General features: G+C 38.4%; 1 protein-coding gene across 1 annotated transcript in view; it reads right to left on the bottom strand.

Moving 5' to 3' along the window:
- Window positions 1-14,169, bottom strand: part of cd2ap (CD2-associated protein) — a 73,437-nt gene extending 59,268 nt beyond the window's left edge. Inside the window, exon 1 of the mRNA XM_059356161.1 lies at window positions 13,819-14,169. Coding sequence (XP_059212144.1) covers window positions 13,819-13,822 — 4 coding nt within the window. The 5' untranslated portion in view covers window positions 13,823-14,169. The remainder of the gene's footprint in view (window positions 1-13,818) is intronic.
- Between the last annotated feature and the right edge of the window lie 3,074 nt (window positions 14,170-17,243).

Here is a 17,243-nt window from a genome sequence, read left to right as displayed (position 1 = left end):
CTTGATTGTTAAACTACTGTGCGAGCTATATATAAAAAAAAACGAATTATCGTAAATAAGGGCCACAATAGGCAAACATACCAAGTCATTTTAATCTTTAGCAAAAAAGTGGCATTACAGTTGCCATAATCATGCATTCCTATCTGCTGATTTTTTGTTTCCTGGCTGTTTGTCAAACAGCTGAAAATATATCCTGTACTGAGGAACAGTCAAAACAACACTTCTACATAGAAAACAATCTACAACAGATGAAGCAAACCGGTATTTTAATATCTACATATACAACATGTCTTCTGACCAGCTTAAGTACATTTGTGATCACAAGAACAACAAATAGTGAGTGAAAGAGAGAGGCGAGGGAGTTTGACAGGTTGCCTGCCTGTTTCCAGTGCAGCAGGTTAAGCAGCCTCTAAAAATAAGCGGGCTGCAGAGGACTAACTGGTAGTGAGGTATTTCACTATGTGGTATAGTGCTTTAACACTTGACTCATAGCAGGGAGACTCAAAAGCCATGGCTGACTTCACACCAAGCATAGCCAAAACAAAAACATGAAGGGTACACTCACTGTGGATTTTGTGTGGCTCTATAATTGAGAAATAACCTGCATCTGCATGACTACAGACAGCGTCACAAACATGGCTCCAAGTCTTTCATCATTTATTTGTCTAAATAGTGCTTTAAAAGAAAAAGTTTGATTATTTGGAATATTGAAGCCATAATTAACATTCTTTGCTAAATTGGGTGTATTTAAGCTGATGTCATGACTTTTTTTAAAGTTGTTTTTTTTACTCTTTTTATTTGAGTATGCTTATTTCCACAAAATCCGCACAAGCATAAGACATTCTGCAAGACTGTTATTTAAAAATGTATAATAATTTCATTTTGAACAAATTCACATTTTTACAAAATAGACAAGCCTAATACATCAGAGTTATGATTGTTTCCTTTTTACTTGATTTGGTGTGAAAGGCCCATGGATTAAATGTGCCTTTGGGGTTTTTAAAAAGGTTGTTAGTGCTGTTGTTGTAAAAAAAAAAAAGAGAAAAAAGAAAACTGCTGAGCTCGTCTACCCACTCATCAGCCTCCCAGAGTACCCTACCAGGTGTAGCTCAAGACAGAAGATGATCAAGCAAGTCCTAGAACAGCAGAGAGCCATATCCCATGTCCTGGGATCAGGGAAGAAAGGCGTGCAGCTTGTGCACACATGGCAAAACATAGAAGTATTAGAGTCAGTGAATAAAGCTGTGAAGATTTTGCTGACATCCTGTCTGGGGGGACTTATGTCAGCATCAAATTGAGGGTCAGTGTAGGTCTGGCATCTCACAGCACGGCAACTATTTCTAGGTCTATTTTTTTCTTAATCACTGCTTTTTTCGTCTATTGTAACTTAACTGTTGCTCAGAGGTATCTTTGTCTCCGTTTACACTTTCAATTGTCTGTTTGGATAAACCATTTTCTTCTCCATATCCAAAACAATCCACTCATCCAAAATAATAGTTATTATTAAAATGGACTCTCTTTCTCTTCTTTCAGAGATACTGGGTTCTGTAAATACTGTACATTTCTTGTCATATTTATGCAGAAATCCACATCATCCCAGAGGTGTGAGGGCCTGATCAATGCTGCTTGTAGCTTTAAGTCTTATTTCATTTGCAGTTCCTTTTATTTTAACTGACCGGGTCTGTTGAGATAAGATCTAGGCTTGGCCTACATATGTTTTTTCTCCTTATTTTTAGCTTATATTTTGCAGTAAAGTTCCCAAAAAAATTAGAAAGGTTTCACCATGTATACAGTGCCAGTCAAAAGTTTGGACACTTCTCCTCATTCAATGTTTTTTCTTTATTTTTTATCCTTTTCAACATTGTAGATTAATACTGAAGACATTCAAATTATGAAAGAACACATGGAATTATGTAATTAAAAACATGTTAAAGATAACAGAATGTGTTTTCAATTTTAGATTATCTAAAATAAAATTAATAATAATTAAAAACATGTTAAAGATAACAGAATATGTTTTCAATTTTAGTTTATCTAAAATTGAAAACATATTCCATGTGTTCTTTCATAATTTGAATGTCTTCAGTATTATCTATATCTAAATTAGATATAGATAATAATTTTTGTTATATATATATATATGAAATCACACAGTGCAATGTGTAGCCAAGGTAGTTATTTAAGATTGACAACTCCAAAATGTACATGGCTTTACTCGCTCTACACTGATTTCTAACTGTTTGCAGTCCTCCATGACCTGTGTCCTCGAATTCTTGTGTCTTTGCAGCTGCAAAACTGAACCTGTGCAGCACACTGCTTAAACATATGATTGTGACATACTGACTTACCCTTTGGACTAGCAGGGTTTCCCCTATATTCATTTGCTAATGATGCACAACTTCTGCAGAAAATATGAGCACCGCTGCCAAAATTATACAGGATCATTAATATCATCTGCTCATGTACAGCCAAAATACATGAGGCAGGGACACTGCGAGATTACAACATGTTTGCGGCAGCATTCCTGCTGCAGAACGTGTCCATTATAATCAACAGAAGGTGGACGAGGAGAGACAGTAAACAGGCTCACGCGAACAACATGCTAATGTGTTTACGGATTCTGTAAATTTGTGTTTTTAGCTAAGCAAGTGAGATACACTCAGTTGCACAGATGGACTCGGTTTAAATATAGCTTATTAAATGCTATATAACTTGTCAGCAACCAGTCATATGGTAACTTAGGAGACAGTGCACTGATTACTTTGTCATATTAACACATTGGTTATAATTTTGTGAAATGAAAACTCAACTCGCGGCAGACACATTTTTGTCAGTAAGACTATCGTTAAACTCATAAAGTAGTCAGCTCTAAGCCGTGCACTGTAACCACAGTTTAGACATAAAGCACAGAACAAAAATACAACACAAGCTGAACAATACACAAATAAACAACTCAGTCAAAGCCCCAGACAATAATTTGGGACTATCTGACCATGTAACCACAGGAAGAGATCTGCTGTAATAAACAAAACAAGACGGACGGAGTCATGCTTTGCTGAGTTAAGGGGTATCTTCCAGTTGATTGGCTGTGGAGCAAAGGGACTTTCTGCAACCACACAGATTACAGCACCTCGGCAGCCACACAAACACACCCTGCCTGAGGAATGCAGACCAGTCAACTCAGTATCACTTAAATCACCTCTAAACTCACTGCTGTACACTTGCTTATACATTATTTTTGGGAGTTTGCCAACCTTATCTTGAAAACAACAATAATATAGTGTTACCAAAATATACTATATTACTAGACAGGATTTATGTATTTTATGTATAGACTCATACAAAAGTAATCCTACTTATTTAACACTTATGACTCACTGGAAGTCTGTCTGTATCTACAGAGACAAAGCCCCCTGCATGTATTGTAGACAAAACTGACTCCCTGGATAAACTTACCCAGTACACCTTGCGGGAAGACCCGCCTCTACTCTGCCACTGATTGGCTATACCCTTACAGGCGTTCCAGGCCCTCTATTAGGGGTGTGCCATATCGTATCGTTCACGATAATACCAGTATATCCTTTGTGTGATTAGATGATTAATCATTTTTAAAAATGCATAACAATGGCAACATTCCTACATCTTGACATAGTGACGTCAAATCATTGCATTCAAAACTTACTGAAGTTAAAGTACAAAAGTAACATCAACAAAATGTACTTAAAGTAACAAAAGTAAAAGTACTCGTTATGCAGAATGACCCACTTAGATTGTTTTATATGTTCTATATATATTGATAGATCATTATTTTTGATGCATTTATATAAGCATAATTTTACTGTTGTCAAGGTAACCGCTCATTTTAACAATATTTGCCCTTAATATGTAATAATAACAGTGAAGTAGAAGTATAATCAATCAATCAAAAAACGTACGTCCAAATAGACATATAATCAGATACAGTACATAAAACAATGTGTACAGTGTAAAGGGCGTTATATCACCTAATATTTTTTTAAAAAGTGCTTATGCAAATTCTTTTTTATATTATAACGTTACAGAAATGGAAATACTAAAGTAAAGTACAAGTACATCAAATTTGTACTGAAGCACAGTACTTGAGTAAATGTACGTATTCCACCATTGACATTTGCAGTATTATTTTCATTATTTTCTCATACTTCCATTTTGCACTGAAGAGTCAAGAGTACATTTTTTTATTTGGCAACTGTTGAGATTTGCACTTAACACTACAATATAGATTTATGGTTACCCAAAATACAAGATGTATTGAAACCAAGACTAAAGTCCAACCCCCACTGCATGCAATCTTACAAAGTTTTTCACCTCCGTCATACGTGTCGCACAGATCAAATAGGATTCAATTCTATCAAATGTGTCAATCCCCCTGAGCGCATGATACCCCCTGCATTTTTTATGCATCAAGTCTATTTCTGTAGTGTTTAGTGAAGTGTTTTTTTTGACAGCTGTTAAAATCACACAAATATCCCGCTGTGTTTTGAACTTATTAAACGCACCTATATTTATTGATTAACACTCCCAGTCTGATGGAATCAATCAAGTAATAAATATAAACATTGTTGATTTCTTTCCATGAAGCAGACATAAAAAACTATCCAGTAAATGAGTAATTTAGTAAAGTCAGCCTGGTGAAGGCAGGTTAGCCAGCCGCTGGCCACTCAGCTCCGAGCTGCTGCAGACAAACAGCTGCAGAGTGAAGCTCACACACAGACCGGGAGCCTGGATTAATAAATTAACATGTGGTAAATATGTTCAAAACACATATAGAGCTGTCTATGCAGAAAACGGAATCAGTGGGGATTGCATGATAGAACGCAAACGTGCCACTAACGTCTTGCTGCCAGTGGGGATTCCAAGTAATTTCTCCATGCTGGCTTAGTATAATGTCAGTCTGCAAACACCCCCACACCCCCCTGCTGCAAGGCATCTCACACAACCACGACTGGACAATATAAAATAAGAAGGCAATCGTCCAACCATAATTCAATGATGCGTCTAAATATGGGCTGCATTCATTTATGACCAGAGATTTGTCATTTTGACTGAAAATGCTCTGGCAGCTAACATTATGCATGGTTGCACACAATAACACTACTATAGCTAGTTGGTTCTGAGTTTTAAACAAGACTCACGTAATGTTATTACTACATGACATTGCATTGAGGCGCAGAAGGATTCATGTGATGTGCTGCAGTTAGTGAGGCTGCCCAGAGGACAGTGAAAGCAGAGACGTTTGGGTTGTTCGCAGTCTGTAATCACCATTTATGACAGATGAAGGTAGTCTGTGTGAATGTTCAAGTTATTCAGTCTCAAAAGCTTTACTTTTGTAGATTAGGCCTATAGCCTTGTTTTTGATTGAGTTTGACTACACCTTCAACGCACAACAATTTCTATGGGATCTCAAGATCAGTGAGAGACTGCCACAGTACTCATGGATTGTTCATCTCCACTGAGAACCTGGATTATTCTAAATTTGAAACCTTTGCTTTGGCATTGGGGATAAGAATGTGTAGAGATCATGACTATTTTATATTTGAATGATAGTAGTGATACACATATCTGATCTCTGATGGTCAATTCTCTAGTAGTCAGACATTTCTTCCCACAAACTCTGGCTGCGACTACTGAATGAGTGATGGGTGTTGGCCTGTGAAATACCAGCAGTGGTGTAGTGGACAAAGTCTTCTTAGTTTGTTCCTCAGAGGAAATGCCTTTCTAAATACATTAAACGCAGCCAAAAACAGTCAGCGTACAGGTGGTGTGTGTGTGTGTGTGTGTGTGCCTGTAGGAGCAAACTTCCTGCAAATTCAGGGCAGTCAGGCCGCATTCAGGGGATTCTGGCCTAAATAGTTCAATTGACATAAAGTGGCCCGGAAGGCAAAACTGAAACGTATCATGAGAAAGTGAGAAAAATCCCTCTAACAACAACACAAGTTACCTGGACTACAACTAGCCATGGTCAGAATTTACCCTGAGGTTTTTTGTTCATCTGGTGCTAGCCACTGTCCCAGGAATAGCTACATTGCCTGCGATATTTTGGCTAATTATCAAGTAAGGACATTAAAATGGAAAACTGCTAACAGTGATCACAGTTATAGTGATCAACTGCTTTTAAGGATGAAAACACTGGACAAAATAATTACTTAACAAATGCTGTTTCAATAATTGCCTGATAATAATCAAGTAGTTCACCTACAGTGTTAACTTTACAGTGGGACTTCACATGCATGACAACATATGGAAAAACTATGGTAATTACGTGTTCCTTTTATTTTCTTCCACTGTGCCTCTTGGCAACATGTCTGGCTACTTGAGGCTGCTGCTGAGTGCACAACAAAAACCATGATGGAAGAAAGAGTCATTTTCTCTCAATAAATAACTGTAGTCTCCTTAAAGTTTATGACAAAACGTACAAAAAACTGAACCAATGAGATGTGGCAGTGGAGTCACGGCTGCTCCTGATGGAGACAGTCCAAAACAAATGTACACGAGGAAGCTGCCCTCATCATGTGGATTCATAATGCCTGACAGTGCCTCAGTCACCCGCTGGCAGGTAAGTAAGGAGCTCCGGGTGTTGCCATATGCATTTAGGCCTATTGCCCTGCTATGGTGACACAGAGGGAATGTAGATTAGAATAACAAATAAACTACTGTCAATTTGATTCTAATCTACATGAGAAATAAAAAACAGCAATGTGGTAAAATTAATTATCCACTTAGTAGTGTCCACATAGTGTTTGACTTAAACAGATATTAGCATCTGACTGGTCCAGTAGTATGAGAGATTAGCTGCAGACAGATTGACAGATGCATTCACACAACCAATCAACATCATTTGACCCATCAGCAACCACAAATGACATAAATGCAAAAATGGTTTCAAAAGCTAAGAGCCAAAGGCACTATGGCCAAAAACTAAATGGTGTGCTGTCAAGCAGATAATAAGAGTAGGGCAAGAGTCAAAAGCTTGTACAAAATTGAGATGAGATACACAACCAAGAGAGGAGGGGGTGAAGAATATTCTGTGACATTAATGAAGATGTGTCCAGAGACTGTAAATAGTATCATCAGACCCGTACAACTCCAGGTACTGCAGCAGCCGCTCCTACTTCTTCTTGTCTGTTACAGATATGGACTGATATATGAAATTAATAGAAATGTTTCCATTCACTCCCTTTAACACTGTGTTTGACTGAGTGATACAAAGATAAAGAGCAGTGTCTTGTTCTTACAATGTACCGTGAGAATTTCTATTGAAAATTCACCTCGAGCCTGATACAAAGCACACTGTCAAGATAAAGAGCAGCACTTCCTGATGGATTATTTAGCACTCAAGGACCACCAGGAACAAAGAGGAAACATAAGTTGACTGCCTCTGATGTGGATGTTAAAAGAGTAGCGAAAGATAACGATAGAAAGGAGTGAATGAGAGAAAAAGGAATACACACAAACCCACAGTCTGAAACCCGCCATCTCTTGTTAAGAGTGGCATGACACCTAGGCTTTGGGGAGTGGCGTCTGAGAATTCCTGACATACTTTCTGCAGCTGAAACACATGAGCAGAAGAGGGAGCAAGAGATGATCGAAAGCTGGAGAGGTCACCACACAGCACTTTGGGCTGAAATATGCTCACTATGTCCTTGTATGCACCATTTCTCCAACCGAAACATGTAATATAAGTACATTAGAAGTGCAAACATTTGGCACACCTCGCCCAGTTTAAAATGTAGTGAATACACTTGTCAGCTTGTCCCTGAAGCCCAACAACCTATTTCATTTAGGCTTGTGACGATAAGCGATAAGCTCATATATCGGCAACTGAAGGGACAATCAACTATTTTGATCTAGGCCGGTATTAAGGTGTTTTTAGCTATCTAACTCTACTCTGTGCATTGAGACGTTTGTGGAAGAGCGGCATTTCTGTCTGCTGAGCCCCTTTCATTAGATTCTTAAATACATTCAGTTTGCCATTAAAACAGTTCAGGGGCTCGGGGCTGCTGGGATACTAGTTTAAGGTGCTACATTAGGTTGCTTCTGGGGGCTGGCTACCTACAGCAGCTAACATCCTTGACGCAGAGCAACACTTCCAATTTGTAATACCCCTTTTTGACCAACGTGAACCTAATTCTCTTTCTGAGCTGGTGCTGGTTCGCAGTTGGTTCAACTTACGAACCGTTTAAGAACCTGTTTGCTTTTCCACAGACTCAGGAGCCACATCATTACGTCACTGTATATGTCTGGAAATGTCTCTGCTCTCCGTGATTATAACAACAATGGCAGACTACATCATCTCTTGACAAATTCTCCACACTCATGGTTTTGCGAGCCTACATTGGCATTTATTAGTGCTCAAGCAGAACCAGCAACTGGTAAAATGTAAATAAGACCATTCGCCGCTGCAATGAAGAATAGAAGAAAATTAACTGTGTTGAGTTTAAGAAAAGAGAATACACAGTCTGACAGTAAACCAAGAAGCATCTGCAACCGTAAATGAGGCAATACGATCACCGCAGTATTTCAGCATATTAGTCAAGCAGGACACCTGACCGCAAAACCTTGTAGTCAGTTTTATTATGATGATCTGATGATTAAGTAACAATAATTAACCAGATTGGAATTATTCTTTAAAAACTATGATTACATGTTGTGACAATTAATTCTGATGTGTGCAGATGTGTTCTTTAATTCAGGCAAGGTTAAATCTGCAGGAAACCCCAAGATATCTCCATTAAGAATTTAAATAAATTCTGTCAATTTAAGATATCTGTACTGGCATAGCAACTTTGAGGCCAAAAATACATTTTTTTCCTGTATATATTTCGATCAAAAAGGAATATTTGCCACCTATTACTAATTATGTTGTCTCTCTAAAATGGGCTAACTTTATTCAGTGAATATATTGCCTGTATGCAGCTTTGTTTTTAATGTCTGCATATCCGTATTGTCTCTTCAGCATACCTCTGTCATGCCCACTCTTGTTCTGTGTTATTATCAGATAACATGTTATCTTTCTCTGTCCTCCCCACAGTGTCAATTTGCTAAACTCACACTGTGGTTAAGAGGGAAATTAATAGAGTGAGAATGTGAGAATTTCAGTCTCACTAGACATATTCGCAAAGTCTTTAGAATCATTTTGATAATTTTATATCTTAAATTGACTCATGAGTATCCATCAAACCGAGAGTGCACAGCAAATTTTTATGTCACTTCCTGTCTGTGTGCTAGTCGAGGTTCAGCAGAAGGAAAGAAACTTCCAGGTTATTGTTTCCATCTCCCCACACACTGCTTCCAGGTAAAGAGTTTGTACAATATGAGTCTTATATAAGTCAGTGACAGACAGGAGGATGTAACGAGGGGGAGGGAGAGAGGGGGAGAGGAAGGAAGGAAGAGAAAGAAAGGGGGGGAAATACTCAAGGCCACGCAGGCAAGCCGACTGCCAGGCAGACAGTCTAAATCAGTGTGCTCTCTATGCTTCTCTCAGTCACTCACACACAATCAGTAAAAAGGAAACTCATAACTGAATTCCTTCCAACTGATCTGAGAGGTAGCTGATATGAAGGGCAAAGTGTTCCAAATAGAAATTAATTGAGCGGGAGAAGGGAGAGTTGTTACTGATCTAAATAAAAGACACAACTCTCCTGTTTACCCTTATTTACCCACAGCAGGCTGTAAAGAGGACAGCTCAACAGTTGTATTTTACCAACACCCTGACACTTTACACACACCTGGAAGCTACATTTGGGAAACTAGAAAATCAAACACAATTTGAACAGTGACTATTGCTATTTTTTGAAGTTATTAAACCTGTCCTGCTTAACAAATTGCACAACCATTAGGTCTATGAGCAAACAAAAGGCCTACAGCCATGTACAAACAATATCTATGTCTGTCAAATGTCAAAGACGTAAATTTGCTGCACAATACAGATGTAATAGTGGGGACAAACAGATGAGACAGTTATGGTGATAGTATGTAAATAATCTATATGTAAAGTAATATTTCATACTATATATAGCTTGTTTTGTGGTAGAATCTGTAATTTAAATGTAGCTCCAAAAATCCAAAAAGCGAGATTGGAAGCTTGTATAAAAGTATAAAAAATAGCCAATATATACGTGTGTGTGGAAAAAAGTCTTGAGAAGATCTTTAAAAGGAACATATCAATCTTTTTAGGTGTCCAAACTGGAAAAAACTCCTTTACCCTCTCGATATGGATTTATATCACAACATAGGACAGAGATGGATGTTATGATGGTTTTAATTGTATGATAGTAGAAATGTGTCCACCATTAGAGATTTGGAAATATTGTTTCTACCACAGCTGTTCACGCGTGACACATTCACATGCAGTCTTGTGATACTATATGGTTTTGTGATCTTGTGAATTCAGCTGCCTGGGTGATGTCTCCCACTCCAGTAAAGTTGTAAATACAGAGCAGAAGACGCCATCGTATAAACCTTTAATCTGTTTTTTATTCAGAAATAACAACCTGTCGAGAGAGCTACACAGACCCTCACTTTTCATCTAAGCAACAGGTAGAAATCACCAGACGGTGCATTATGTGTTGACTGAGGGCGATTGGAGGAGAATATCTGCTCAGATGGGACATTGCTAGAGTGACCAGCCTCAGGAAGCAGGTTTTGGTTCAGAGGAGATGTGACAAAGAAATTAGAGTTGTAGTGACATGCAAGACTCTGAGCTACTACAGCACACATTTGAGGACAATGACCAAGTTGTGTTGTTTTCTTTTATATATTAAACAGCACAGGTAAACTGACCTTCATTGATTAAATTAAAACCAGGGTGGGAAATCAACACAAACCACATGCTGGTAAATATTTGTTGAGGCCAGTTTGGTTAATATTCAATCAGCTATTCTGGCACATGCCCAGTCTTTGTTTCGGTGGTTCTATGGAATTCTGCAGTGAATGAGAAGTAATTGTGGCATCCTGTTGGCCTGAGGGTTTAAGTAGTTGACCATGTAATCACAACTTCCCCAGTTCAACACTCACTAGAGACCTTTGTTGCCATTATTTTTTCACTGCTCTGTACTAACTGCTATCAAAATGAAAGTGAAAATGCCCCAAAAACACAATATGAGATTAAAGAGGTGGGGAGTAGACCAGATAAAGCACCAGTATTTCCAACTACTTCATGCAAAACAAAACTTTTGTGGATTTTAGTTGATCAACCAGTTGCAAGATGCAAGTAGCCACAGTTAAGTTCAGAGAAAGACACAGAATGTGGGGGGCTCACATACAAACGCAGCTCAGACATGTTCAAACACAGCTCAGAGATGAGCCACCTGAGGAAAGGCATACCAAAGAAGAGCACACTGCATTATATGTGAACCTGGTGTCATATGTATGGACACTAAAAAGTGAAATGTTTTGCTGGGTAAACGCAGTGTTAGTTTCATATGTCACCTCGGCCTCCCTGTCATGTATCACTGTTGTTTTTCATACTAAGTATAAGTATAAAACTTAATGCAAAGTAGTTTTAGTTGGCTGCAGGTTTTCATTCCAACTAAGCAAAAGCATGGCGTATATGTTATATCTGCAAAGTTGTTGAGCTGTACCGTTACATTAGTATTGCCAATGAAAGAAGCCGTGCAGTGACAGTAACAGCTCTTAAATTATGTGGGCCTATTGTGTTGCCATGGGAAACTGCATGCATTCAGTTGGTTAGGCAGAGAATCTGAGCAACAATATTGTTGTATTTGATTTGTACATGCTGGCTCTAAAATAAGCATACATGTCCAACTTGATTCGTGGCAGTACCCTCGGGCCTGAGAAATTTCATCAATTGATGTTAGTCTTAAAACAGTCCATTAGTTGGATTAGCTGTACATTTGATTCGTTGAAACAAAAAGCCTACAGCCACAAAGCCCTTAATGGAACGGACAAGACATGCCTGTTTAGGTATGTTGCAAAGCACTACCAACACAAAGAAAAAAGCACTGCAACCTTACACATCTGAAGGCTAAGCGAGGCTGGGCTTACAACCTGTTTTACAACATAGCAAAGTTCATGAACAAGTCCTACTGCACACAACCACACAAACCACAACCAGCACATCTAGCAAAATGCAGTAGGCAGGTTTCATAATACAGTACAGACATTTGCAACATACAGAAAGATCAGAGTGTTTCCTTTACATTCAGACAGCATGACCATCACAACAACCACTTGATGTGATAAAGTTATAACAAGCATCACCCTTTCTTGGTGTCTTTTTATTATTACTTTGCATGAAGCATCAAAGCTAGAAACTAAAATAGTTCAAGTTTGGCAGGGAAAAGCCCTAATTATCTGTTGTTAGCCTAGAGAAAACTGAATCCTTCACCTTAAAAATTAGGTCAATCTCTAATACCTTTGGTAAATTAAAGGATGAGCCCCTGGGTCCACATAAAAATGGACCCTTTGTCCATATTGGTACGGTGTTAAGTGGAGACAAGCAAAGCATTACATGCATTTCGTCACACTCTTAAAATAATCGCCTAAGTCATTTTTTTGTCAAAATTGTTTTTTTTTGCCTAAATCATCTCCTCATGACGCCGGCCACCTATGGTAAAATCGCCTACATCCTCAGTTGATCACATCATGTGATTTTACCCCTTTAAGATCATCACCTCTTTGACAATTTGCCACATTCATAGGCATCAGATAAGAACCTAGCAAAGAAGAGCTAGAGGGAGATTGTTTAGTTTCGTTTATCAGTGTTTTATTGTTGACACTAATATTAGTAACACTTTACTCTAAGGTGTCTACATAAGAGTGACATGAGTGTGTCATAAACATGACATGGGATGTGTCATGAACATTAATGACACTTTGAAGTAACATTAATACTCATGATACTTGTCATGTCATGTTTCTGACAGGCTTGTGTGACTCTTATGTAGACACCTTCAAAATAAAGTGTTACCATATCTTGCTTAAGTCAGAGGCATGTTCAAAAAAGTCATTTATTTCTCTTAAGTTACATAATTTACACACAGCGTTATTACTATGCCAATAGCAATCCTTTGATACATCCTTTTTAAATGAAATGATCAATAAATGTCATGTGTTACACTTTTGGTGAAGTTTTTTGTGTTTCCTGCAAAACTTGAAAAAATGAGTTAGGCGATTATTTTAACAGGGTGACGATATGAGAGTGGGAACTTACCGTGAGACTGTCACTGCCATAGTAAGAATGTATGTCATGGCACACAGTGTGCAAAGTAAAATGTAAACCGACCTAGAGAAAATGTAAAAGGGGAAGTTTATCGATAACGTTACCATCAAACGAAACTTCTTGTCTCGAGTTTCCGGTCTGTTGAATTCTTTTGACAGCTTAAACGGCAGAGTCCTAACTAGAGTCTTAACTGGAGTCCTAACTGCACTCTTTGCCAACACAGCCTGGCGAGAATAAAGTTGGAATTCATAACAACTAGAGTTGCATTAGTTTCAGGGCATAAAGTCGTTTTGCAGAGGTCATGCTGACATCAGCTTTGAGGTAGCTCATGTTAACATTAGCTGGACATGCAGCCAAATCCAAGGATGAAGGTGGCGTTATCCAGTTAACCACACAGCTAGCTGGCTAGGCTAACCAGCTAGCTTACTGGCTTGCTAACTTTATCTCCCCGCTGGAAAAATCAAATAGCATGATTTATGCCACTGACATTTGGTTTAATGCCTGAAGTGTGTTCGACTTGCTTTGTATGTAGAGTCGAAAACAAGGAGCAGTTAACATATAAACACAACACAAGCGCCACATCATGGAAAACTCACCCATTCCTGTCCTTCGCACCGCCTTGCTATCAAATGTTGGGAATCTCTGCCTCACTGCTAGCTAGCTGCTAGCCAGGTAGATGTTTATAATGGGTGTTTTTCTTTCGGAAGTGTTTTCTGTCGATTCACTGCCGAAAAAGAAATAAATTGAGCCGTATATCCATTCGTCCTTGCTTGCCCCAGCAGCAGCAGCAGCAGCAGCAGCAGCGTCCCAGTTCTCTCTTGCTGGTGCTTCAAGATTATTGTGCAGGAAGTTAACCAGGAGTCTCCACCTTTCTTGGACTTGTCTCCACGGGTTGCTGCTGGCTGGCTGCTGGCTGGCTGCTGCCACCAAAATACAAAATAGCAGGAAACTTCGCGATGTTTCAGGCAGGACAGTCCCGCGAGAGGAATGTTTAATGGTATGTTTATCCCTCTTGTATTATTGGCCCACTCAGCAAGTACAGTAACTACAGTACGGGTGCATGTGTGAGAGAGAGACTTAATTAATTCACTCCAGCTCCTCCCAACTATTGTGACATTTGTGGTTATCTTTACTCTTTACTGAACCACCAGTCATTATGGTTTCAGGAATTATGGGAATGGAATATATATATATATATATATATATATATATATATATATGCAGGACACAAAAAACTTTGTTTATTGATCATTTCACTCAAAAAGGATGTAACAAAGGATGGCTATTGGTATAGTAATAAAACTGTGTGTAAAGTATGTAACTTACGAGAAATAAATGACTTAGGCAATTTTTTGAACATGCCTTTGTGACTTAAGCAAGATATGGTAACACTTTATTTTGAAGGTGTCTACATAAGAGTCACACAAGCCTGTCAGAAACATGACATGACAAGTATCATGCGCATTAATGTTACTTCAAAGTGTCATGTGTTCATGACACATCCCATGTCATGTTTATGACACGCTCATGTCACTCTTATGTAGACACCTTCAAAATAAAGTGTTACCATATCTTGCTTAAGTCACAAAGGCATGTTCAAAAAATTGCCTAAGTCACATTTTATTGCGACTTAGGCATAATAAATTCACTTAAGTCGCACACTTGACATAGGCAATTATCTTAAAGGGATAAAATCACATGATGTGATCAACTGAGGATGTAGGCGATTTTACCATAGGTGGCCGGCGTCATGAGGAGATGATTTAGGCAAAAAAACAATTTTGACAAAAAATGACTTTGGCGATTATTTTAACAATGTGACGGTATTCTTAATAAACATAGAACAGGAAAATGGAAATCATGATTCAAGTTAGTTGATTGACTGTAATATGTTGCTCATTAGGAGTCAGATATTAAAAGGTGACCAAAAAAGGTCCACAAAATGAAATCCTTTAGGTCAAGGTAAATTTAAACTGCACCAAAATAAGATATCATAAGATACAATAGATTCCAATTTATAATAAGACTTTTTTGATCCCAGAGATGAAATTCATACACAGCAGTTAAGAAAACAGGTAGGCTGAAGACCTCTTTGAATTAAATAAATACAAAATAAAACAAGGGATAGGAGATAAATTAAATGGCTACATATACTGTATACACTACATTCTCTTGGACCAGTGAGGGAGTAATTGGCAAGGCAGTAACAGAATCTTGATTATATTTGATCTTTGATGTCTAGTTTCACAGTTTGATCTGAGTTTTGTGAGTTGCTGGATGTACTGTAAGTTGTCCTATCAAACCCACCCTATAAGAGATAAACGGTTGTCATCGGCCCAGCGGTGCTACAGCTGGTGGAAATATGTCTGAATGGGAAAGTGACTGGATGCATCTGCCTGAGAGATCACAACATGAGTTGCAGGTGTGTATCCATGGGAATTCCAATGGAGGATCTGAAATCCTAGAAATATCCCCCCACACACCTGACCTGTGGCCTTTTGTCATTTTCAACAGTTGCCTCTGAAGCATTGCAGTATACCTGCCTTAGACCAGCTATTCTCAACCTTGGGGTCCGGACCCCAATTGGGGTCGGGAGATGGTTTCTGGGGGTCGCCAAATCATTTTGGAAGTCAGCTCTGCCACTGTCGTAAAGTGTTCATGTGTTAATGTGTTTTAGTCTTTTTGGTCACTTAATGTCTTTTTTTGGGTTATTTTGTGTGTTTTTTGGTCATTTTGTGTCTTTTTTTGATCATTTTGTGGTCAATTTGTGTGTTTTTTGGTCATTTTGTGTCTTTTTTTATCATCTTGTGGTCAATTTGTGACGTTTTTGGTAATTTTGTTTCTTTTTTGGTCATTTTGTCTTTTTTTAGTCATTTTGTGTCTTTTTTTGGTAATGTTGTGTCTTTTTTTAGTCATTTTGTGTCTCTTTTTGGTCATTTTGTGGTCAATTTGTGTCTTTTTTTGGTCATTTTCTTTCCTTTTTTTGGTCATTTTTTCTTTTTTGGGTTATCTGAACTGTGCGTGTGAAATTCTGTTCAGTGAGTGGGGGTCGCGGACAACATGCATGTTAAATTGGGGGTTGCGAATCAAAAAGGTTGAGAACTACTGCCTAGCGGAACGGTGCAAATATTTGTGCATTCATAATGTATTGGGTATGCAGTATATAGTATATAAGTAGGTATAGTTATTTTAAAAAAATCATATTTCCTTTATAGTGACCAAAATCATCACGGTTATCAGCATTATTGTGGTATTATTAGCCAACCACTACTATTACCATCACCACCATGGACTGTTGCTGCACCTGCTGTGGTCCTGCTAGACACACACTACTAGCCTATCATCTCATCAGTATTTGTCAAATTTCTTATTATAACTGCTTCTGCTACAGACATTTCTGCTGTCATTTTATATTCATTGCTACCTTGACTATTACCATTAGTCCTTTTCATACTAGTTTTAATGCTGCTATTACTTTCACTACTGCTGTTGTTTGATTCTATTCACAAGCACCATAACTACTATTATTAGTCACAGACACCATTATAGGGTTAGCGCTATTATTGTTGTCATTGTTCGTCTTTGTCTCTCTCTGTCCCCATCTATCTTCCCTCCCTCTCCCCTCTCACACCCTATCTACTGTGTTGTTCTTTTCTGTACAAACAACATCTATACATTCTGTGCTATATAAATATAATTGAATTGACAGCTGTGGCTGGTGGTCACAAAGATGACTCAAGTATTGCCCCCTTTCACAGTGCTTTTCTTTCTGCATGTTCTGCACAAAGTTTCGGTCACTCCAGCACTCTTATAAAAACCACACTTCACGACCACACTTCAGGCTCAGAAGGCAGGAAAATATCTGGAGTGCTGTCATTGCTTTCCTCCATGTTTTTATTGATGTATGCCATGTTGCATGCTGAGCCTGCGTCAGGGAGACTGTTAGTCTGTTCTATTGTCCAGAAAACCTGGACAATACTTGGACTTTGGACTTTAATATTTAAGGTGAATTTTCAAAGCG

The sequence above is a fragment of the Centropristis striata genome, chromosome 18 (genome assembly GCF_030273125.1).
Source record: "Centropristis striata isolate RG_2023a ecotype Rhode Island chromosome 18, C.striata_1.0, whole genome shotgun sequence".
NCBI lineage: Eukaryota > Metazoa > Chordata > Actinopteri > Perciformes > Serranidae > Centropristis > Centropristis striata.
This window is presented reverse-complemented; position numbering and strand designations above follow the sequence as displayed.